The sequence below is a fragment of the Salvelinus fontinalis genome, chromosome 22, assembly GCF_029448725.1.
Source record: "Salvelinus fontinalis isolate EN_2023a chromosome 22, ASM2944872v1, whole genome shotgun sequence".
Taxonomy (NCBI): Eukaryota; Metazoa; Chordata; class Actinopteri; order Salmoniformes; family Salmonidae; genus Salvelinus; species Salvelinus fontinalis.
Window position 1 is genome coordinate 9,157,931 of NC_074686.1, and position 24,980 is coordinate 9,182,910.

Genomic DNA, 24,980 nt, shown 5'->3' on the forward strand with positions numbered 1-24,980 from the left:
GTTGGTTGGGGGTTATTTCTGCTCGGCCAGAGCTGCGGGCAGGCCCTGGCACTGTGCTGGATTGTGTTCAATAGGCACCAAATAGAAGAAAACAGGCTGAAACGGGGAGGGACTACATGGACTAGTATAATAAGAACGGGTTGTATTTGTTTTCCGTTTAAAAAAGTTTTGCTACCATGTGCCATAATGAATACGCCCCTGGTGTCTATGATGGGTGGGGAAGAGCAAAAGAGAACCCCGGCCTTCAGCCATGTTGCTAAGGGGCTAGTCACGTAATGGTAGGTCCGTGTGTGTGTGGCAGTCTTGTGTAGCCATGTAATGGCACGTCCACCAGACAGGTCTCTCAATGTGACTTCACTGTTAAATCATATCCGCGGGCACGATAAGTCAAAGAATGCCATTGGAGTACACCTATCACTGTTGAAATACGCGAGGAATTGTACATCGACTTAATCTATTCCTTTCACTTGTCGTATTAGACTGGAATTTGTCCATGATGGTGGGGGAATTAACGTTGCGTAACTATCGAGTCATACGTCTAGTAATAATAAGAGTGTTACTAGTAGAATTCCATCCTTGACTGAACACCTTCCCATTTCGTCATTGTATATGCTACCTTCTATCTCAGTGCACATGAATTAATACAGAATGTTGTCAAATGTACAGTCTGATGGTTCTGTATGTATGAACACAGGCCATGCCTTTGTGTTCAAATGTATTGTATGACCACTGAGAAAGAAATATGTAATTATGCTCTTGTGCGCTCCATGATAACACCTTCTTAATTGCCCCAAAGTGGTAGAGATTGTACTGGTCTGAATGAAGAGCAATTGGTAATTAACTTTGTTTTGTGCTGTGTTACAATGGAATTACCAGTGTCAGCTGAGAGGCCACACCTCAGCAGGCATAGAGAGGGGCATAATTGCCCTTAAGTGGTACATAAAGTTGAATTGCATTGAACTGAATTCAGGCCTAATTGAATTGAATTGATGGCCAGACATACCTGTGAACAGGCACCTGTGAGGACAATCGGAAGCAGCGTGGACATCGGAAGCATCGGGGCATTTGTATCAACAATTGTTTGGGGACTTTGGGCTCTTTGGGTCTCCATCATTGACCACACTGTGCCACTTCTCACTTCTTCATCCTTGACCATTTCCTCCTTCACCAGTCCGCCATCTTGGTTGAAGGAGTCCTAGGGCTCGTGGAGCAGGTGGTGGGTCTTTGAGCGTGTTTCTACAGTGTTTAGCTCTTGCCGCAGCGCAGGTAGGTGTACGGCTTGCGGGCGCTGTGGGTGATACAGTGGAGCGTCAACAATCTATTCCAAGCGAACATCTTGGGGCAGAGGTTACACTTAAAGGGCTTGAGGCCAGTGTGGGCCTGGATCTGGGTGTGCAAGCGGCAGCTTAGGGTTGGGGAGGGTTGGGGAGGGTGGAAGTAGTTGTGGTGGTGAGGGGTGGATGGGTTGGGGTCTCTTCTCTGCCACTCACCACAGCTGAAAGAATTACGGAAGTCAATAAACTCATCCATATAAATAAGAAGGCACAAAACGTGAGAAATGGAAATGCAAATCTGTGTTTTCATTGGATAATTTCCTGGGGCACCCAGGAATGCAAATCTGTGTTTTCACCAGGAAATTATCCAATGAAAACACAGATTTGCATTTCCGTTTCAAAATGTTTTGCTACATTGTATTCTACTGAACACAGCACAGCTCTCAATGCTCCTTTAGGAAGCCAACCTAGTACCTACCATTGTTGCTTTTCCACTGGAACAGAGGAACAGTATATTGCAGTCCACATGGTGTGTGGAGCCCTCTGAGTCCCCTTCCCCTCTGTCTCGTTGGTAGAGGTACTTGGTAGTGTTCATACATTTCTGTCCACACACGTCACACTAATGTAGCGCCCCCGCCAAGCCGTAGATAGCATTGAGACTGAATTAGAATCAAAAACAGAATTTCTTCCTCAACCCTGCTGCCTGTAGTTCCAATCCAACTGATTCCTCCTCGAGCCAGACCTCCTTCTGCACGGCCTGTGGCTTCAGCACTGATTTGGCGCTGAAGCAGCACCGAAAGGCCATCCACGGCTTGGCGGGGGCACTACATCACCGTGACGTGTGTAGAGAGAGCTTTATGAACACTATCAAGTACCTATACCACCGCAGGCAGCACTGAGACAGAGGGGAAGGGGACTCAGAGGGCTCCACACACCGGGTGGACAGCAATATAGCTAAGCCTCTGTTCCAGTGGAAAAGCAACAATGGTAGGCTTCCTAAAGAAACTGTGTTCAGTAGAGTACAATGTAGCAAAACATTTTGAAACGGAAAATGCTAATCTTTGTTCTCATTGGATCATTTCCTGGGCCACCCCTTCCGTTTCGAAACGTGTTCTCGGGTTTTGTGTCTACCTACTTATGTGGATAAGTTCATAATTTTACACAATTGACTTCCATCATTCTTTCAGCTGTGGTGAGTGGCAGAGAAGAGACCCTACCCCCCCACCACTAAACTCCAGTGAAGGTTAATTTTGTTTGTGTTTCGACTGAAAGTAACTTCAAGTATTTATTTCATTACTCTACTGTATGTCTGTGGTGATGTCCTAGAGTTCCGGAGTGGCGCTTCAATCTCAAAATGCACCATTGAGCACCAACATAGACCCCAAAAGAGAACCTTCAAGACGATCCCAAACTTGCCCTACCTGCACAATCTCATGGAGAAGAGGGTGACTGGGCGTCCGACTGACTCCAGACTCTATCTTGGATCTTCTCTGTTTAAGTTCAACAGCCCCCAGACCCAGAACAAGACCCGGACCCAAACTCTCATCCGCTAACAGTGTATTGAATGTGAGGCCCTGGATTTTTCTTTGTGTTCGCTTAATGAGTGTTCTGATGCTACGGAGGCGTTTGAATGCTTATCATGAGTGCAAACCTGTTGCTAGCTGATTAGTCTGTTGCTAAGGATAATAGGTAGCTAGGGACTAGTTTTCATAGCAACATGATGCATTAGCTCAGGGTGTGTCACGCACCACAGTCCTCAAGGGCTGCCGGGTCTACTTTTTCCTTTTTCTCCCTCACGGACACTTACATGATCGATTCATGTCAGTGACTCGAGATTACATACATCTGGGCTGCATCTCAAATGGCACCCGAGGGCCCTGGTCAAAAATAGTACACTATAAAGGAAATAGTGTGCCATTTGGGACACATCCAAGGTCTAAAATCTGATAAAAGCAGGCTAGGATGATACCAACACTTTTTCCTTGTAAAGAGTTCTTATTCATCACTATATCTGACCCTGCTAGAAAGGACGGATTTATCGAACAAATCCAATTTTAACCACTTTCCATGATTTTAACCCTTAACTTATCCTTACTCCTAATCCTACACAAAGACCAAATAGCTCATGTTCGTAATCTTGATCATAAAGTCTGTCGATGTTGCCGTTAAGGTCCTTTCAAACATGGCCATCGAGTGACATCTCCTTTTGGGTGCAGTACCTCGGCCTGTGGTGTAGGAGGCGCTACAGGGACAGTCTCCTGTGTGTTGACAGGTTGGCAGATGAGCTGATATGAGATTACCACCACCAGAGAGTTGAATATCGGGCAGAAGGTGGAGAACAAATAGAGGGAGGAGTGGTCCATACCTACGTCTGAGAGGAATGCACACATTATACACACAGAAACACTCACAAGTCTGCAACCCAATTAAAAAACACACACACACACACACACACAAAGACAGAGACAGACAGACACACAGACACACAGTTAAATTGGCTCACATACAGCTGTCAGCCTTCTCCCTCCCTATCACAGTGAATGCTTAGTGAGGGATAATGCTGGTAAGCTGACATACTGAGGTTGGCTGCACATTAGCTGTTTCCCTTTAGGGGGTCAGTGGGTGTGAAACTGTCCGTGTGAATTTCTCTATCTTTTGTCTCTCCCCGCTCTCTCCTTGGATTCTCTGTGTGAGTTTTCTGAGGGTAAAACAGATGGCCGTTCACTAACTGTTTGGCTAGGGACCCGCTCTGCCTGCGCCTCCGTATACACACACACACAATCACAGACACGCATGCGCACGCGCACACACACACAGGCAATCACACACACACACACAATACACAGACTATGACCCTGACAGCAGAGTGGATCACACAGACACATGCTGCACCATTTGGATTCCATTGGACTGTCCGTGTGTGTGTGTGTGTGTGTGTGTGTGTGTGTGTGTGTGTGTGTGTGTGTGTGTGTGTGTGTGTGTGTGTGTGTGTGTGTGTGTGTGTGTGTGTGTGTGTGTGTGTGTGTGTGTGTGTGTGTGTGTGTGTGTGTGTGTGTGTGTGTATGAGCGTCTGCACATGTCTGGTGCCATTAATAACAATTCCACTTTGTGACCTTGATAGGACTCGGGAATCTTGGAGCTAAATGTGTTTTAAACGCTGTGGAACAGAGGTCATTTCCTGTTCCCATGTAACAGGAGAGTGCAATACCAAACACAACTCCAATGGGATATGAGAGATCTTAGATTGATATGTTTCCCAGCTCAAAATGCTTTGACTGTGTTGACTGACAATGTCATCTTAACCTCAGAGCTCTGTATTGCTCCCAGGGGTTCACCGTTTAACAAAGTGGACATCGACGACACATTTAAAAGCCTAAATTCAATGCCAATATTTATATAACCTTGGTTGGGTGAATTATAATATGTGAGAGAAAAGCATGTCTGTCGACAATGTTTCATCTATTTATTTGTTGATTATTAATCACTCACTATATTAATCTTACATTCATCTTCCAGCCAAAAGTACCGCCCGTGCACTTGTTTGTGAACTGAGGGGGTGAGTCTTGTTGAATATAAGCCTTTTCTTTTCTTTTGCATCTTGGCAAAAATGCATTTGTAGTTCGTCGAGGGTTATATAAAACAGCTGTGCCATCACACCTGTGCTGACAGAGTTACGGAATGACAAGCAGTTGGCACCATTGCTGACAGCAGCCTTCAGCGTGCAAAGCAAATACTGATGGATTGTGCAATAAGGCCCCCAGGCTTATAATGTGCAAACGGTGAGGAATTTCCAAGGAGATGAAACCAGTTTGTTTTTAATCCTCTAAAAGCATTGGCACTCAAGCTTGTCCTCTCTAACACTGTACTTGAGGGTAGATCTTCTTTTATTGATATTTTTTAATTTGGGGGGGGGGGGGGACATTAGCAGTTAAACACATGCTCAGGTTGTAGCCAGGCAAAACATCTTTACATACTGAGGGGAGAAACACTGAACTGGCCTGCAGGACTGTAGGTGTCCGAAAGTAATTGATAAAAAAACGAGTATATAGGTCAGGGTTCCCCAACTGGTGGCCCGTTTTATTTGGCCCCCCAAGTTTTCTGAGCAAATAAAATATATATATATATATATATATATACACCTCCGTTCAAAAGTTTGGGGTCACTTAGAACATCAAATTGATCAGAAATACAGTGTAGACATTGTTACTGTTGTAAATGACTATTGTAACTGGAAACGGCTGATTTTGTTATGGAATTACTACGTAGGCGTACAGAGGCCCATTATCAGCAACCATCACTCCTGTGTTCCAATGGCACGTTGTGTTAGATAATCCAAGTTTATCATTTTAAAAGGCTAATTGATCATTATAAAACACTTTTGCAATTATGTTAGCACAGATGAAAACTGTTGTACTGATTAAAGAAGCAATACAACTGGCCTTCTTTAGACTAGTTGAGTATCTGGAGCATCAGCATTTGTGGGTTTGATTACAGGCTCAAAATGGCCAGAAACAAATAACTTTCTTCTGAAACTCGTCAGTCTATTCTTGTTCTGAGAAATGAAGGCTATTCCATGCGAGAAATTGCCAAGAAACGAAAGATCTCGTACAACGCTGTGTACTACTCCCTTCACGGAACAGGGCAAACTGGCTCTAACCAGAATAGAAAGAGGGGTGGGAGGCCACGGTGCAAAACTGAGCAAGAGGGCAAGTACGTACATTAGAGTGTCTAGTTTGAGAAACAGACGCCTCACAAGTCCTCAACTGTCAGCTTCATTAAATAGTACCCACAAAACACCAGTCTCAACGTCAACAGTGAAGAGGCTACTCCGGGATGCTGGCCTTCTAGGCAGAGTTACGAAGAAAAAGCCATATCTCTGTCCATTTTGCAAATATTAATATTTTATTTTTATTGAGATTCTTCAAAGTAGCCACCCTTTGCCTTAATGACAGCTTTGCACACTCTTAGCATTCTCTCAACCAGCTTCATGAGGTAGTCACCTGGAATGCATTTCAATTAACAGATGTGCCATCTTAAAGTTCCTTTGTGGAATTTCTTTCCTTAATGTGTTTGAGCCAATCAGTTGTGTTGTGACTAGGTAAGGGTGGTACACAGAAGATAGACCTATTTGGTAAAAGACCAAGTCCATATTATGGTGAGAACAGCTCAAATAAGCAAAGAGAAACAACAGTCCATCATTACTTTAAGACATGAAGGTTAGTCAATGCGGAACATTTCATGAACTTTGAAAGTTTCTTCAAGTGCAGTCGCAAATACCATCAAGCGCTATGATGAAACTGGCTACCGGCCAAAGGTTTTAGAACACCTACTCATCCAATCATTGATTGGATTTCTATAGCACTTTTCTACCAACTGAGGTACTCAAAGATCTTTACATAGTACGGGGGAAACTCACCTTATCCACCATCAATGTGTAGCACCCACCTCAGTGAGGCACGGCGGCCATTTTTGTGCCAGAACTCTCACCACACATCAGCTATCAGTTGGAGGGGTGAGGAGTGATAAATGCCAATTAGGAATGAGGGGGATGATTCGGTGGCCATGATGGAATGTGGCCAGGTTGGGAATTTAGCCATGACACCAGGATGAACACCCCTACTCTCACAATAAGCACCATGGGATTTTGAATGACCACAGAGAGTCAGGACACTTGTTTTAACATCCCATCCGAAAGACGGCGCCCTACGCAGGAGCAATGTTCCCAAATGTAATCAAGGTTTGAAATTATGTTTTAGTCAAATATTTGATCTGTTTAGGCTTCTTGCGGCCAATATGCAGTCTAAACATATAATGTATTATTATGTTCCGGAACCCAGACCATCCGCTCCAAAAAATAATTGGCCGGCGGCTAAATCTTGTTGATGATCCATGCTATAGGGCCTTCTTGTATGGTGTTACTGTGTGTATGACAAAGTTCCAGGCAACGCCTGTTACAAAATTATAGACCATCTCTGGCCTAGGTTTATTCAAACCTTTATCCTCCTTGATTTTCTTCTGTTTGTCTGTATGCATATTTGGCAATTCAGCCCCTAGCTAATGAATAGTAGTCTACAAGATGCAATGAACGAATAAACAACTCTATATTACACAGGCCTAAACATTTCAGTGCATTTCGTGGTACATCAAGTCTCTTGTCAAATCAGTGGCCTAACCTTTCTATAAACTTCTCATAAATAAATTCACTGTGATATCCATCCAAGCCTAACAAGTGACACTCTTCAATATAGTATCGGGATTTATTCATCCATTTCAACCTTATGCAATGTCGCCCCCTGGCGTGCTAGATACAACCTCACAACTTGTGGAAAGATGAGCGTGGAAAGAAATAGTTGAAGGCCGAAGTGTAGATCGACATTTATGTTCAAATATTATTTTGTGCAGATGGTTACCCCGATTTTGTTTGAGATATTGACACAATGTATCTATTAGAAATGAATATTGTCTTTGTCTTGTCAAGCATCATTCCTTATGGATGCATATTTACCATGTTTAAATTGGCCTAAAACATTTGCAGGTCTTCTTAGTAGCTGCATTATTTGCTTTCTTGTGTCAACGTGGCCTGACTGTACTGCAAGCCGAGGAGGCTTGAGGGGAGAACGGCTCAAGAGGGGTACACTAAATTATTTGTGATGCAGTAGTGCATTGCATCACCAATACTGTCTTCATTGGCTTAGCTTATCTTGATGTGCAACAATGAAGACAGCATTTAAAGACTTAATCCAAAAACAGCACTTAGTGTTACAATGTACTGTAGCTACTCTTCAAATGCACCCACACCACAGGGGGTCATGTACACAAAATATTAGGGATGTTATTTATTTATTATCAGAAGAATTTCACAATGGCATTTGACATGATTCGCATAATTGAAAAGATTGACGAGAGCCTACTTACATGATCGGAAAGCCCCCTTAAGTTAAATCTCATGCTTGACTGTGATTCCTGAAACCTATAAGCCTACCATATATTCACATTCTATAAGAATACTGTATAGTTTTCATGAAAAAGTTCATTACAAAAGGTCCAGTTGATGTTACGATGACAGATTTGACATATCCTTTTGGAGCACACAGATGGAAGTATACGTTCTCATTGAACATCCTTCCGGCCTTTTTCAACTAAAGAGGAAACAAGGAATATTCATGATCTCTTCACTCGAGTACAAGTGCATGAGCTAGACTTGCAGAACACCTCCCAAAAGAGTACTGCTGATGCATGGAAATGGACTTAAAACAGACAATGACTGATTCAGTCTTGTTTTTAATGTCCTTGTCAGACATGTTTGGTAAACACACTATAAATAAAGTTCAATGTCAGTTAAGGATAGTGTGAGAAGTGATAAGGGTTTCACATAGTATGATTACAGGTTCCTCTTGAGTTCATCATCATGCATGGCTCATTGCCACCAACATTATTGGGTTCTCCTGTGAGCCAGTTCCTGTAGTCAAATTTGGAGCCGTCACTCTTGGTTCTGTGGGGAAGAAGCAATCTCGGTGTCAAAGAAACATCACCATAGAGTAGAAACAATCAAATTGTTGCCAGTAGATATTACATAGGCAAAAATGTCTCTAGTGTTGGCCTAGAATACTGTATAAAGATTTCCCAAACTTAGATGTGACTGCATTGATGAACATTCTGGGGTGGCAGGTAGCCCAGTGGTTAGAGTGTTGGACTAGTAAAGTTTTGCTCCGAATTGCTCACAGTCCCACTAGAGAGAGAGGACAGGAACAGAGGACAGGATATAATATCACATATATATTTTATAATGGAAGTTTAAAAAAAACGACAAAATAATTACAGCCATTGGTTTTGTGTTCTTGCCACATGTATTTTTTTATTTTACCTTTATTTAACTAGGCAAGTCAGTTAAGAACAAATTGCTTTTCAATGTATAATCCAGTGTGGAACTGCAACACTGTGATTGGTGATACCTGGTGTATGTCTATATTATCAGTCTAATATAGCGAAGCCAAAACATTTAAATGGTGCATCAGGTTAAAATGCACCTCAGCATTCATCCACATCTTGCCGGAAGGGACAAACATAAAACACAGTGGCCCGTATTTGAGCCAGCGAGGGGGGAAAGAGCTCCTGCTCAACCTCTCCACCTTCTCTGTGACGAGGCAAAACATGACCAGAACAAACTCATTGAAGCCTAACATTACAAATGTACAAAATTGCAAGCACTGTGTTGAGCAAGTTGAGAAATCTGATTTCTTCCTGCACCAGGTCTCACCGATCACGGTGTTGTAGTTCCACACTCAAAAAAGCCATTACAAGTTGCTCATTCATTGAAGACGATGTAACAGCATCAAGCACTTACCAGTAGGTGTGCTCTGTTCCATGTTGTTTTCCATGACATTTGTATCCTCTAGAAAAGAGATGTAACTAAATACTATGAAGAAATGTCATTTGACCAGTATATAATGTGAGCTGTATCATTTTAGATGGAATATGAGGAAGTGTTTTCTTGGTTTGCTGTGTGAGTTACCTGCTGCACCGCTCAGAGCCAACACAGCACAGGGAAACAGAGAAAGGATAGACACGGGATCCTGAAAATAAGACATATACAATCAATAACAACTGAGACAGCTACCTCAATTGATTAATAGATTTTTTTGGTTGTTCAAAAAAAAAACTGTTGGTGATTCTCTGATGATTCCCTCAAAAAAGCAGAGGAACACTTTTATACTGTTGGCTCACATGGCCACAAGGAAACCGATTTCCCATAATTCCATACCAGTTGAACATAGTACAAAGTATCATGTTTGTGAGAGTTAAATGTGATCATCTGATAGGCCTATATTGGGTTTAACTGTTTATTGGGGCAGAGATTCAACAATAAAGATGCCCTCTGCTCCGGCACAGGCAACACAAAGATGTAGAAAACCCATCATTTTCAATTATGCATTTCATAACAGGTTATTGTTAGATGACTGCAAAAAGAAAAAAACATGGCACTTGGTGTCACCTTGCAAGAGTTTCTCACATGTACTGGTGCTGCAGCACAAGTATTTAGAAAATAAACGTTTGAACCAATGCATCTGTATAATCTTTGGTTCATTATGTTGATTTGACAGTGACACTGTTTATGAAGGGAACTACATAATGTCACTAATATACTGCTAGTATAATGGCACACTGCAATAGGCTTACCGTAAAATACTATATGACTTTTTACTGCAGAAATATGTTTAATAACTCATGGGAGAAAGTGAATTAAATGTGTACACACCTTTTATTGACAATAAACTAAATAATCAACATTTACATAAACTTAGAGCTTCCGTTTGAGAACAGCAAATCAGATTCAATAAAAATGTGACAGAAAATGAATGTTAATGATTTTAAAAGGAGACTATTCAAGGGGCTGTAAAAACAATATGCAGATCGAACTGTTACAGACCACAACTGAAGGGTAATTGTCCCCGACTGTGACCCAGTCTATCTAGGTCTGAAGACTGTCTGACAACTTGTTCGGCAGCGTCTGTGGCAGATTAAGAGTATGCAGATTGTCCTGCAGCAGTAGGTGCAGGTCCTTTGGCCCCTGAGATCCGCAGGTGCCTTGAGGTCGGGAAGGGCCCCAGGCTAAAATAAAGAATATACATTTTTTTTATATGATGTGCCAATGGATACTGAAGCAGGCATTTTATTTTGCCTACTTCTCTAAGTGGCAGGATTATCAAACAATGTGTGCCTTGTAAAGCCACATATCTTTTTGTACAGGAGGAGACATTTCATAATGAAAGTGACAGTCCAAGAGAATGACGTGTTTTAATCATATTTCAAAGCTGTACATTGTACTAGACTCGGATGACAAAATAATTATTTTAAAAAATATTGCAGATTGTGCCTTAAAAGAAATCAGATTGGTGTGTTAGCCTGAGTCTAGCTGTTCAATGCTACGTACAGAAAGCTTGACCCATAGGCTGTATGTAAATACCCAAAAACAATCCCTGCAGCCCATGTCTTTGCAGTGATACAGCTTGATCCGTATTTGGACCAGCCTACAGGGCAGCTCCTTGCCCTCCGCCCCCTCCTCCCCACATCCCCTACCTCCTTGCTCTCCTTGCCCTCCGCCCCCTCCTCCCCACATCCCCTACCTCCTTGCTCTCCGCCCCCTCCTCCACATCCCCTACCTCCTCAGTCACATCCTCCTCTCTCCACTTATTCTCTGGGAGGACAAGGACAGAAACAGGTTGCTGTAGCAATGTTATCATCTTTGTTTACAGACCACTGTTCATGTACAAATCGACCTAGAGTCTACCATTATATGGAATGTACAATTCTAGGTTTTGTTAGTCCTGGGTGAGTGACCGCCTAAAAATTGAAATGTTAATTCAACAAAACCAAGAGATTTTTTTAAAACCAATACCAAGAGGCAACGTTTGCTCAGCATCCATTATCTTCTTATGGGGCACTACAGTGAAAGACAAAGGGAGCACATTTTATTTTTCTAAGAAATGTCTATGCAGTATATTTCTTTACACATCTACTCCTTTCACAGACACACGTAACTTTGAAAAAGTGTTCTAGAAGTGTCACGCCCTGACTTTAGTTATATTTGCTTTCTTTATTATTTGGTTAGGTCAGGGTGTGACAAGGGGTGGTTTGTTTAGTTTTTGTATTGTCTTGGGGTTTTGTCTTGTCTAGGGTTTTTTGTTATCTATGGGGATTTTGTATTGTCTAGGGGTTGTAGGTTTATGGTGGCCTGAGTGGGTTCCCAATCAGAGACAGCTGTTTATCGTTGTCTCTGATTGGGGTGCCTATTTAGGTTGCCATTTTCCATGTTGGTTTGGTGGGTAGTTGTCCATGTTTAGTTGCCTGTGAGCACTACGTTGGCGGTTCGTTTGTGGAATTAAAAGATGATTTCCAATCGCACTGCACCTTGGTCCACTCCTTTAAACGGCCGTGACAAGAAGGGAGGTGAGTCTACAGTGGTACAACCTTACCAAGATTTGGGTTCTGTTCAAAAGGTGTTTGCCTCATCACCCAGACCCTCTATAAAAACAGACATAACCAGTAAGGAGTGAGATGGGAAACCATTTGACAACTTCTTGGTATTTACTGATAAATAATCAATTTACCGACGGGAGGAACCTGTTCAATATCATTATCCAGAAAGGGTTCTGTAAAAGGAGAGGTATTGAATGGACCAAAACAATTCTCAAGGACGGACACCCAATTTAGACATCTATGCATGAATTTTTAAATGGGGGGGGGCCTCCCGAGTGGTGCAGCGGTCTAAGGCACTACATCACAGTGCTTGAGGTATCACTACAGACCCGGGCTGTGTGGTCGAGAGACCCATGAGGCAGCACACAATTGACCCAGCATTGTCCGGGTTAGGGGAGGGTTTGGCCGGCCGGGATTTCCTTGTCCCATCACACCCTAGTGACTCCTTGTGGCAGGCCGGGCACCTGCAAGCTGACTTCAGTCGCCAGCTGGACGGTGTTTCCTCCGACACATTGTTGCGGCTGGCTTCCGGGTTAAGTAAGCAGTGTCAAGAGGCAGTGCAGCTTGATAGGGTCGTGTTGAGGGGGACGAGTGGCTCTCAACCGTCGCCTCTCCTGAGTCTGAAGGGGACAAGACTAGCTACCAATTGGATATCATGAAATTGGGGGGGTAAAAGTTTTTATATTTAACTAAGTCAGTTCAGAAAAGTCTTAAGATGACTGACTGGTTAAAATAAATGGATAATACGATGGTAGTTGGAGCTGTATTGTTAGATTTCAGCGCAGCATTTGATGTTATTGATTATAATTTGTTATTGAAAAAAAAACTCGTTATGGCTTGACATTACCTGTTCTGACATGCGTAGGGACGGATCGAAATTTACACAATGACTAAAATGGGGGAGGGTTGAATTAGAGGGTGACGCCTCTGGAATTTATACACTGATTGAGTAGGTGACGTTATGGAGATTGTACTCTTAGAAATACGGCAAGAGACAGTTCCTCAGTTTAGGGTTCTAAAAAGGTTGGAGTTTAACAATGTTTGCCATTCTGTGCCATGTTACTCAGCTGTGATTATCCAAATAACAGTCCATTTATCCATACAAGATGTGGTCTGGAAATAATAAACATTAATACAAATGGCATCAATACTAAGATAAGGCACATTCATTTAGCAATAACAAAACTAAATCTACAGCTCATCTGTTTTAATAATCCAATGACTGAAACGAAAATACAAGTAACTAGCAACATCAGACTAACCACCTAACAATGTCAGGTGAAAATGTAGACGCATAATGCTGTAATGACAAATATTGTTAAACTATTACTTCGTCAGTAAAACAGGGGGAAATATACACCTTACTTACAGTTCTAGTATTCACGCACAGTGATAAATAAATTGGTCAGTAAGGAAATCATGTCCAAATTTGAGTTCACAGCAGTAGGTAGCGAGTTGCACTTGGTAATGAACTTTGACGCCATCACTGAGTTCTTTAAAAGGACAGGCTTTCTTACAAGAGTCGTGCTTTTTCAGTTTCAGTCAAGGGGATGGTTTAGTGTTTTTTTTAAATCAGGTACAGGGGAGGGTCATGTCATTGACGAAATGTCTATATTTCAGTGTTTTAGAATTCGTTGATTATTAGGCTATATATATCGATGCGTGCGATGCCACTGGGCGCGCAATGTGCCTATAGGCTATTTAGTGTGGTCTCAATCAAAAGATCCATAGCCTAAAGGATAGAAAGTACATGCTCGGAGAAGCACAGAGCAAAGTTATATTTCTAAGATAGCTGCTGGGATGGTGTAAATAACACTAGGCTGGATTACACACTGCAATGGATATTCCAACCCTGAGCCCCGGCCTTCTGTTGCTGATCAAAAAACAGTTTTTGTGTGCTGCTTAACTAACTGTGTAGGGCTATGGTGGCAGTTCATGAGGAGAGTCAAATGCTTCTTCTGTAAAAATCAGTCTTAAATGGACAGCTCATGGTGCTGAAAGTAGGCAAATTCGAGTAAGCGTAATTAATTTCAACTGCTTAATTTGACTTTAATAACAAGAGGGTTTTGTGTAATATGACTTAGGCAGCTCTTAATTGGATATTGCAATTCATCCTAATTTCACACAGATTAAAGACACATGACTAAAGATAAAGTGCTTGTATATTCTATCATGATCTGGTTCACGTTTCAGCAAAAATCTTCAACACCAATAAACCTAATCTAAAGAGCAGGAGGAAAACGTGCCACGAAAAAGAAACAATATCAAGTTAACTTTTTTTAATTGGCTGATTTTTTTTCCTTGTGGCCATGTGAGCTAACTATTTTAAAGTTCTTTCTCCAGCAGAACAGAACCTGTAGATGGGCCTCTTCTCACCGACAACACTTTGTGTTGCTGTTTTGAGCTCTTTTCAGTGAGTTCTTCCTGATTTGTTTCTAGCCTTTTTCTCAGTAATGTATTTTAAACGTATGTCTTGTTTTCAGAAGCCCATCATCGCCATGGCGATGTTGACCATCTCTACTGCTCCATGCTGCCTTTGCTCTGGGTAGTGCACCAGGTAAAACAGGAAGACGTGTCCATGCGTACTCTACTTGAGTTGACAAGATATTGACAACTTCGGACAATTGCACGGATTATGTTTTTGTTGTCCAGGTGCCGAGGCCCTACTTTCACTCTTTTTTTGTGTGACAGTTCTTGTTTCAGAGCCTTCATTGGAGGGAAACATGGAACAACCCCCTTGGTAAGTGTGTGCATATGTCGGACATTATTGAAACCTTTAACAATGTCTTTCCCTCCATATGTTTATGTCATAGAGGATATGGCCTTTTAACAGAACCAACCTCTTGGTAAGTCTTTACTGGGTAGACTCCCTTCACTAGATGCTTCCAGTTTTCAGAGTAAGATGTGTTGAGGAGTAAACGTTCAAACAAAGATGCTGCAAAAATATTGCTACGACAGTTTTGATTGAATGTACCCCCTCGTGTTTCACTGTAGAGCCCCTTGAGGTGATGGTCGCTGAGCTGACATTGCATAATGTAATGGTAACATGATAATAACTATATCATATTCACAAAGCAGAATTGGTTAATTACCATGATGTAATTATACTAGCGAGCTGTTCATGGAGAGAGTAAGTAGCATGCAATATGAGTCTAATGTACATTCATTTAACTATGCAAGTCAGTTAATAAGAACAAATTCTTATTTTTAATGATGACCTATGAACAGTGGGCTGCCTTGTTCAGGGGCAGATCAACAGATTTGTACCTTGTCAGCTCGGGGATTTGAACTTGCAACCTTTCGGTTACTAGCCCAATGTTCTAAGCACTAGGCTACCCTGCCACCCCAATGTGGCAGTAATAAGCACATCTTGTACTCACAAACTGAGTTTGGACATTTGTTTAAGACAGTTGGATAAATACACATGTTGTCCATTCTCGTATTAATCGTTAAATACTGTATGTACAGTTGAAGTCAGAAGTTTACATACACCTTAGCCAAATATATTTAAGCTCAGTTTTTCACAATTCCGGACATTTAATCTTAGTAAAAATTCACTGTCTTAGGTCAGTTAGGATCACCACTTTATTTTAAGAATGTGACTTGTCAGAATAATAGAGAATGATTTCTCAGCTTTTATTTCTTTCATCACATTCCCATTGGGTCAGAAGTTTACATACACTCAAATAGTATTTTGTAGCATTGCCTTTAAATTGTTTAACTTGGGTCAAATGTTTCGGGTAGCCTTCCACAAGCTTCCCACAATAAGTTGGGTGAATTTTGGCCCATTTCTCCTGACAGAGCTGGTGTAACTGAGTCAGGTTTATAGGCCTCCTTGCTCGCACACGCTTTTTCAGTTCTGCCCACAAATTTTTGATAGGATTGAGGTCAGGGCTTCGTGATGGCCACTCCAATACCTTGACTTTGTTGTCCTTAAGCCATTTTGCCACAACCTTGGACGTATGCTTGGGGTCAATGTCCATTTGGAAGACCCATTTACGACCAAGCTTTAACTTCCCGACTGATGTCTTGAGATGTTTCTTCAATATATCCACATCATTTTCCTTTCCATTGATGCAATCTATTTTGTACAAGTCCATCCTGCAGCAAAGCATCCCCACAACATGATGCTGCCACCAGCGTGCTTCACGGTTGGGATGGTGTTCTTCGGCTTCCAAGCCTCCCCCTTTTTCCTCCAACTATGACGATGGTCATTATGGCCAAACAGTTCTATTTGTTTCATCAGACCAGAGGACATTTCTCCAAAAAGTACGATCTTTGTCCCCATGTGCAGTTGCAAACCGTAATCTGGCTTTTTTATGGCGGTATTGGAGCAGTGGCTTCTTCCCTGAGCGGCCTTTCAAGTTGTGTTGATATAGGACTCGTTTAACTGTGGATATAGATACTTTTGTACCTGTTTCCTCCAGCATCTTCACAAGGTCCTTTGTTTAAACTTAATTGTTTATCTAAAATAAATTTCTAATTTAGGTTCAGTTTTTGTTTACTATAATAACCTTGAATTAGCGGATGAATATCAAGAATTTAAATGACCATTGTACAAACTCTGAGATCCTAGACTGTACCTTTTTAAGAATCCTCTTACAATTATGGCAGTATCATTCATGATTAATAATGACTTATAAGAGAACACACAATGTTTACACCCGTTTTATTGACAATAAACAACAAAAGCATTACTCAACATTTATGAACAACAACTAACTCAAACTTACAGTTTACAAAAACAAATCATCTTTACAAAAAATTTGACTTTACCATAAAGACTGTTCAGTTGGATGTTGGCTCTATGGAGTAGCATTTTTTGTTTCAGTTTTTCAGGATTTCACAGATTCTTTTGGAGCACACCGAGGGAAAGATGTTTCCACAGTTTATATCGTTCCAGCGGTATTCGTCTTAAAAAGAAACACGGAACAGAAATGACCTCTCAAATAATCTCAGATGTTCACACAACAATAGAATAGTGTGTTTGCGGTGTATGTGTGTGTCAGTTTATTTGATGAATGGATCAGTGAATGATACTGGGCCTACTGTACCTCCCCAGTTGATCACCATACATGGCTCTCTGCCACCGCTATTATTGGGCTCTCCTTTCTTCCAGTTCTGGTAATCAAATTCGGAGCCATCACTCCAAAACCATAGCCTGTCCTGTGGTAAAGCAGTGAGGTCTCAGTATCAAAGAAATCCCATGGTATTATTATAATAGTATGCCAATAGATACTGCAGTGACCTTTTGTTGTTGTTGCCTATATCTATAAGATCTTCCAAACCGAGATCTGACTTTATCAGTGACCCTTGAGATATTGATGAGTTTACCAAAGATATTACTGATCTGTGAGTATACTCCACCTGAACAGCATCAAATCCTCCAATCCAGGTAGTTGAGAAACCGCCAGTCTTGCTCTCCACCACTTCCTGTAGAAATGTATACTCTGCAGCGCTGTGCACAGACGCCAGGTTTGCTCCAAGGGACACACAGTGGCGCTATAGTGAGAGGTAGACAGGGACAAAGACATTTCATAATGTAAGTATTAGTCAGTAGTCCAGTCTGTGATAATTTATCTTCTGGACTCTCACAATCCAATATTGTCCATCGCAATTAATGCTCTTTTAAAAATACTCTAGGAGATATTAGATTATCTCTGTTTTAACCAATATCCTGCAGGTTCCAATATACAGTTGGCCTTAATTAATATAAATATATCAATCAATATGCCACGGTTAAAGAAAATTCCAATGAAACAATAACTTCAAGGGGAAGTTCAATATTTTACATGACACATGCGGTGCCTACAAACAATTTAGGCCAAATCACCTTTAAGGGTAACCTCAAACCAAATAAGCGAGTTGATTTCGATTTAACTTTCCCTTTAATTCACAGTAGCGAGTAACCATAATACCTCTGCTAGGGGCCATGACCTTGCAGTCTCGATGAACATGAAGCAACGTGATCCAAATTGGAACCAGCCTGTGGGGCATTGGTTCCTGTTCTCTGCTGCCACTACTCCCTCCTCTGCCCCCTTAGCTCCTGGAAGAAGGACAGACAGGCAGGAATTCAAATGGACAAGTCATAGCAATGTTGTTCACAAACAACCGCCCCTGCACACAACTGTTATTCTGTTTCGTAGAACCATCAACCTGTGAGAGGTGTCTACCTAGTGGTACTGCAGATTAATCTACTGACATAAATTTCATGGACAGAGATTAAAAACTATAATTACCCAGATGCAAAGCCTGCTCAAAATCCTGGAACAGTTCTAAAACTGGAACACAAAAAAGAGTGAAGGTAGGGCCTCAACACCTGGACAAAAAAAAACTTAAACTAGCTGGAGTTACAGGGATCGACAGGAAAGGAGTGTTTTGTAAAGAATGCTGTAAAGTGGGAACTAAAGTGTATATTCTTGGTTTGCTGTGTGTCTTACCTGTTGCTCTACTCAGAGCAACGGCAGCACAGAGCAGCAGAGATATGGTCAACATTGCCATGGTGATGGTCTCCTAAAAACAAGGTATTGTAACAATCAGAGGGCAATAATACTAGAAACATCCAGAATTCTCTGAAAAACAGCATAACGGCAAAGTAAACAGTTTATTACGTAATGTACATGAATTGAGGACTTACCTGTTAATGTGAATCACTGGTAAGTTCAGCAGGTTCTGTTCATCTGGAGAAAGAGGAGCACTTTACACTGTCAGCTACTAATAAATAGCAGTTTCAAACAACTGTTAGCTGGTAATGGCGTTCCATAGAGCTGATTTGAGGTATGATCACATTTCAGATATGAATGGCTTTTCATAGCAATGATCTTTGGAATGTTTACCTATTGTGTGAGCTATTAAAGATTATCAAAAAAATTAATGGTTACCTAGTAAATGGTTTTCCATGGAACTAGTATCCTGTTGAACAAAGTTCAAATATCATATTCATGATAATGTTATTTGGAATAGTTTTGCATCCAGGGTTTGGGCCAACTAAAATAGAAATTCTTGACATCAAATAAAATCAAGTCAAATGTTTTTGGTCACATACACTTATTTAGCAGATGTTATTGCGGGTGTAGTGAAATGCTTGTGGTCCTAGCTCCACCAGTACAGTAATAATATAACAATTCACAATAATACACACACATCTAAAAGTTAAAGAATGGATTCAAGAAATATCTAAATATTAGGACGAGCAATGTCGGAGTGGCATTGACTAAAATACAGTATATACATATGAAATGAGTAAAACAGTATGTAAACATTATTAAAGTGACTAGTGATTCCATGTCTATGTACATAGGGCAGCAGCCTCAAGGTGCAGGGTTGAGTAACCGGGTGGTAGCAGTCTGATGGCCTTGAGATAGAAGCTGTTTTTCAGTCTCTCGGTCCCAGCTTTGATGCACCTGTACAAGTCCGGTCCTGGAGTGTCTTAACAAAATGAAACCAAAATATAGACTGACTTCATCCAGTGTCCAGAAAAATGGATTTGCGCGATATGCCAATATGTACATATTTAATGAGATATTGCTTTATCTGCATTTTTTTGATATTTCAGAAACATTTTAATACAATAAAGTATGATATTTGTGTCTACATCCAACTGGTAAAGGGGAGAAAAATGAGGGTGTGGTGCCTAGCCTTATAAGAATAATCGTCCGACTCAGATTCAGACATTTCTGCCGCACCGTTCAAAGCTATGGCCAGTTCTGGTTGTTGTTGATCACAGGTATTCTCTTGTCTATTCTGTAATAGCCTTGAACATGTTCGCCCCGTTGTCAGTTACAAAGAGTAGGATCTTCTCCTCTGGTATGTTCCATGCGTTCAATGTGAGGGCAAATACCTCTCCGGTGTGGGGATGCTAAATCCGATGGAGGTTGACCAATGCATGCTGTGCCTTGTTTTTGTATTTGTATTTTGTATGTTATTATTGCCAAGGCAGCAGCTACTCTTCCAAGTGTCCAGCAACATTAAGGCAATTACATACAATAACACATCACATTTCACAACACATTAATACACACGACTCTACTACAACACATCTACAATACAAAATCCATATGTACATGTGTAAAGTGTGTGTGTGCTTATGCGTGTGTCTGTACCTGTGTGTGTGTCTCTTCACAGCCCGCACTGTTCCATAAGGTGTCATTTTATCCTTTTTTTTTTTTTTTTTTTAGCTGATTTTACTACTTGTCTGAGTTACTTGATGTGGAATAGAGTTGCATGTAGTTATGGTTCTATATAGTACTGTGTGTTTCCCGTAGTCTGTTCTGGACTTGGGGACTGTGAAGAGACCTCTGGTGGCATGTCTTGTGGGGTATGGATGGGTGTCTGAGCTGTGTGCTAGTCATTTAAACAGCCAGCTTAGTGCTTTCAACATGTCAATACTTCTCACAAATACAAGTAGTGATGAAGTCAATCTCTCCTCTTCTTTGCGCCAAGAGATTGACATGCATATTATTAATGTGAGCTCTCCATGTACATTTAGGGGCCAGCCGCTTTGTTCTGGGCCAACTGTAATTTTCCTCTTTGTGGCACTTGACCATATTACTGGGCCAGTGGAGGCTGGTGACTTGAAAAATTGAGGAGGACGGGAGTCTCACGGTATAGGCGTGGAACACACGGAGACGACAAAGTGTCTTTCAAAAATCATCAGACAAATTATTTTAACCTAAAGCGTTTAATAAAGACATTTATATTACAATATTATGAGTTACTTACACAGTGTTGGGAAGGGATCACAGCAGTGATTGAATGAGGGTATGAGGCATGAGTTGAGGTGTTCAGAGGCTTGACTTAAGTGCTGGACAGGATTTGACTGGGAAGACAAAAAACAATAACACAACACACTACAGAGCAGCTCACAGATTACTGCACCTGTACATTTCCCATCTATAATTTACCCCAAACTACCACCTCTTCCCCTACTGTATTCATTTATTTATTTTGCTCCTTTGCACCCCATTATTTTTATTTCTACTTTGCACATTCTTCCACTGCAAATCTACCATTCCAGTGTTTTACTTGCTATATTGTAATTACTTCGCCACCATAGCCTTTTTTTGCCTTTACCTCCCTAATCTCACCTCATTTGCTCACGTCGTATATAGACTTATTTTTCTACTGTATTATTGACTATGTTTGTTTTACTCCATGTGTAACTCTGTTTCTGTATGTGTCGAACTGCTTTGCTTTATCTTGGCCAGGTCGCAGTTGTAAATGAGAACTTGTTCTCAACTTGCCTACCTGGTTAAATAAAGGTGAAATAAAAAAATTAACACAGTTAGACAAAAGAGCTAAGAATGAGTTAGTCCAAGCAAGGAGTAAAATCAGTGATGTGTAATAATGTGATTGTGTTTGTGTATGTGATTGACTCTACATACAGTAATGAGAGAAAATTGTACAGGGCCACTCACAGTGCTTGGAGAGGAAACATTCAATGTGCCAGTGGATGAGAGGACACATGAGACGTGGCTTCAGTTCATGTCAGGAGAAAGTTGACAATGGTAGTGGAGTGGAGTAGACATCACCTCTTAATCAGGGAACAGGGCCACCACCCGGTTACTCAACCCTGCACCTTAGAGGCTGCTGCCCTATGTACATAGACATGGAATCACTGGTCACTTTAATAATGTTTACATACTGTTTTACTCATTTCATATGTATATACTGTATTTTAGTCAATGCCACTCCGACATTGCTCGTCCTAATATTTAGATATTTCTTGAATCCATTCTTTAACTTTTAGATGTGTGTGTGTATTATTGTGAATTGTTAGATTATTACTGTACTGGTGGAGCTAGGACCACAAGCATTTCACTACACCCGCAATAACATCTGCTAAATAAGTGTATGTGACCAATAACATTTGACTTGATTTTATTTGATGTCAAGAATTTCTATTTTAGTTGGCCCAAACCCTGGATGCAAAACTATTCCAAATAACATTATCATGAATATGACATTTGAACTTTGTTCAACAGGATACTAGTTCCATGGAAAACCATTTACTAGGTAACCATACATTTGATAATCTTTAATAGCTCACACGATAGGTAAACATTCCAAAGATCATTGCTATGAAAAGCCATTCATATCTGAAATGTGATCATACCTCAAATCAGCTCTATGGAACGCCATTACCAGCTAACAGTTGTTTGAAACTGCTATTTATTAGTAGCTGACAGTGTAAAGTGCTCCTCTTTCTCCAGATGAACAGAACCTGCTGAACTTACCAGTGATTCACATTAACAGGTAAGTCCTCAATTCATGTACATTACGTAATAAACTGTTTACTTTGCCGTTATGCTGTTTTTCAGAGAATTCTGGATGTTTCTAGTATTATTGCCCTCTGTTACAGTACCTTGTTTTTAGGAGGAGACCATCATCACCACCATGGCAATGTTGACCATATCTCTGCTGCTCTGTGCTGCCGTTGCTCTGAGTAGAGCAACAGGTAAGACACACAGCAAACCAAGAATATACACTTTAGTTCCCACTTTACAGCATTCTTTACAAAACACTCCTTTCCTGTCGATCCCTGTAACTCCAGCTAGTTGAAGGTTTTTTTTGTCCAGGTGTTGAGGCCCTACCTTCACATTTTTTTTGTGTACCAGTTCTTGTTTCAGAGCTTTGCTGGAGAAAAACACTGAGCAGAGTGTGTGCCTATTTAGCTGCACTTGTTTTGAATTTGGCCAGTACGATAGTAACACTACTGAGTCGAGTCGGACTGCACTGGGCTGGCCTGGTTACAAATCCTCCATAGTTGCTGGAACTGTGCTGGGAAAGGCAATGTAAAAATAAAATATCTGAGCCAGCACATTACAAGTTGGGTCGGCAAAGGGTATAGAACAGTCCCATGAACTTTGCAAAGGCAGCGTTGATTTCATGTGTTTTCTTGTCTTTAACTGCATCCTCTATAGAGTCCCTTGAAAAGACAATGGACTTTGAGCAGAATTTGCATCTGGGTAATTGTAGTTTTTAATCTCTGTCCAAGAAACTTATGTCAAATGTATCTGCAGTACCACTAGGTAGACACCTCTCACAGGTTGATGGTTCTACGAAACAGAATAACAGTTGTGTGCAGGGGCGGTTGTTTGTGAACAACATTGCTATGACTTGTCCATTTGAATTCCTGCCTGTCTGTCCTTCTTCCAGGAGCTAAGGGGGCAGAGGAGGGAGTAGTGGCAGCAGAGAACAGGAACCAATGCCCCACAGGCTGGTTCCAATTTGGATGACGCTGCTTCATGTTCGTTGAGACTACAAGGTCATGGCCCCTAGCAGAGGTATTATGGTTACTCTCAATCGAAATCAACTCGCTTATTTGGTTTGAGGTTACCCTTAAAGGTGATTTGGCCTAATTTCTTTGTAGGCACCGCATGTGTCATGTAAAATACTGAACCTCCCCTTGAAGTTATTGTTTCATTGGAATTTTCTTTACCGTGGCATATTAATTGATATATTTATATTAATTAAGGCCAACTGTATATTGGAACCTGCAGGATATTGGTTAAAACAGAGATAATCTAATATCTCCTGGAGTATTTTTAAAAGAGCATTAATTGCGATGGACAATATTGGATTGTGAGAGTCCAGAAGATAAATTATCACAGACTGGACTACTGACTAATACTTACATTATGAAATGTCTTTGTCCCTGTCTACCTCTCACTATAGCGCCACTGTGTGTCCCTCGGAGCAAACCTGGCGTCTGTGCACAGCTCTGCGGAGTATCAATTTCTACAGGCAATTGTGGGGTGCAAGACTGGCGGTTTCTCAGCTACCTGGATTGGAGGATTTGATGCTGTTCAGGTGGAGTATACTCACAGATCAGTAATATCTTTGGTAAACTCATCAATATCTCAAGGGTCACTGATAAAGTCCGATCTCGGTTTGGAAGATCTTATAGATATAGGCAACAACAACAAAAGGTCACTGCAGTATCTATTGGCATACTATTATAATAATACCATGGGATTTCTTTGAAACTGAGACCTCACTGCTTCCCCACAGGACAGGCTATGGTTTTGGAGTGACGGCTCCGAATTTGATTACCAGAACTGGATGAAAGGAGAGCCCAATAACAGCGGTGGCAGAGAGCCATGTATGGTGATCAACTGGGGAGGTACAGTAAGCCCAGTATCATTCACTGATCCATTCATCAAATAAACTGACACGCACGCACACACACACACACACACACACTATTCTATTGTTGTGTGAACATCTGAGATTAATTGAGAGGTCATTTCTGTGCCGTGTTTCTTTTTAAGATGAATACCGCTGGAACGATATAAACTGTGGAAACAGATATCCCTCGGTGTGCTCCAAAAGAATCTGTGAAATCCAGAAAAACTGAAACAACAAATGCTACTCCATAGTGCCAACATCTAAATGAACAGTCTTTATGGTGAAGTCAAATATTCAGTAAAGATTATTTGTACTGGTTTTGTTTATTGTCAATAAAACGGGTGTAGACATTGTGTTTTCTCTTGAGTCATTATTAAACATGAATGATACTGCCATAATTGTAAGAGGATTATTAAAGGTACAGTCTAGGATCTCAGAGTTTGTTCAAAGAATCATACAAACAATTTCAGGATAAATACAAGGTGAGATAGCCACCCGCTAGCTATTAGTAGCTGCACGTCAACCAGTAGCTGCATGTCAGGACAACATACTTTAGCAGTTTGCATGAAAAGAGCAGAAACATAGCAACCAGAGCAATCT

At 41.1% G+C, this 24,980-nt stretch overlaps 1 protein-coding gene and 1 pseudogene across 1 annotated transcript; one reads left to right on the forward strand and one right to left on the reverse strand.

The window, feature by feature from the left end:
- The first annotated feature begins 12,115 nt into the window (after positions 1-12,115).
- LOC129819722 (ladderlectin-like) lies at positions 12,116-24,733 on the forward strand (annotated as a pseudogene).
- Positions 16,904-19,022, reverse strand: LOC129819723 (ladderlectin). The gene is made up of 7 exons (XM_055876256.1): positions 18,889-19,022; positions 18,692-18,764; positions 18,491-18,532; positions 18,170-18,297; positions 17,619-17,753; positions 17,306-17,417; positions 16,904-17,164 (listed from the first exon to the last, which is right to left on the reverse strand). The coding sequence occupies exons 2-7, from the start codon at positions 18,750-18,752 to the stop codon at positions 17,079-17,081; spliced, it is 564 nt and encodes a 187-aa protein (XP_055732231.1). The 5' UTR covers positions 18,753-18,764; positions 18,889-19,022; the 3' UTR covers positions 16,904-17,078.
- Positions 24,734-24,980: the final 247 nt, after the last annotated feature.

Excerpts from the sequence above, each read along its gene's own strand:
- LOC129819723 (XM_055876256.1), bottom strand. The coding sequence starts at position 18,752 with ATGGCAATGTTGACCATATCTCTGCTGCTCTGTGCTGCCGTTGCTCTG. Across the intron at positions 18,533-18,691 it reads TGCTCTGAGTAGAGCAACAG|TTTTAGAACTGTTCCAGGAT; the intron begins GTAAGACACACA and ends TTTGTGTTCCAG. Across the intron at positions 17,165-17,305 it reads TATGGTGATCAACTGGGGAG|ACGAATACCGCTGGAACGAT; the intron begins GTACAGTAGGCC and ends TTTCTTTTTAAG.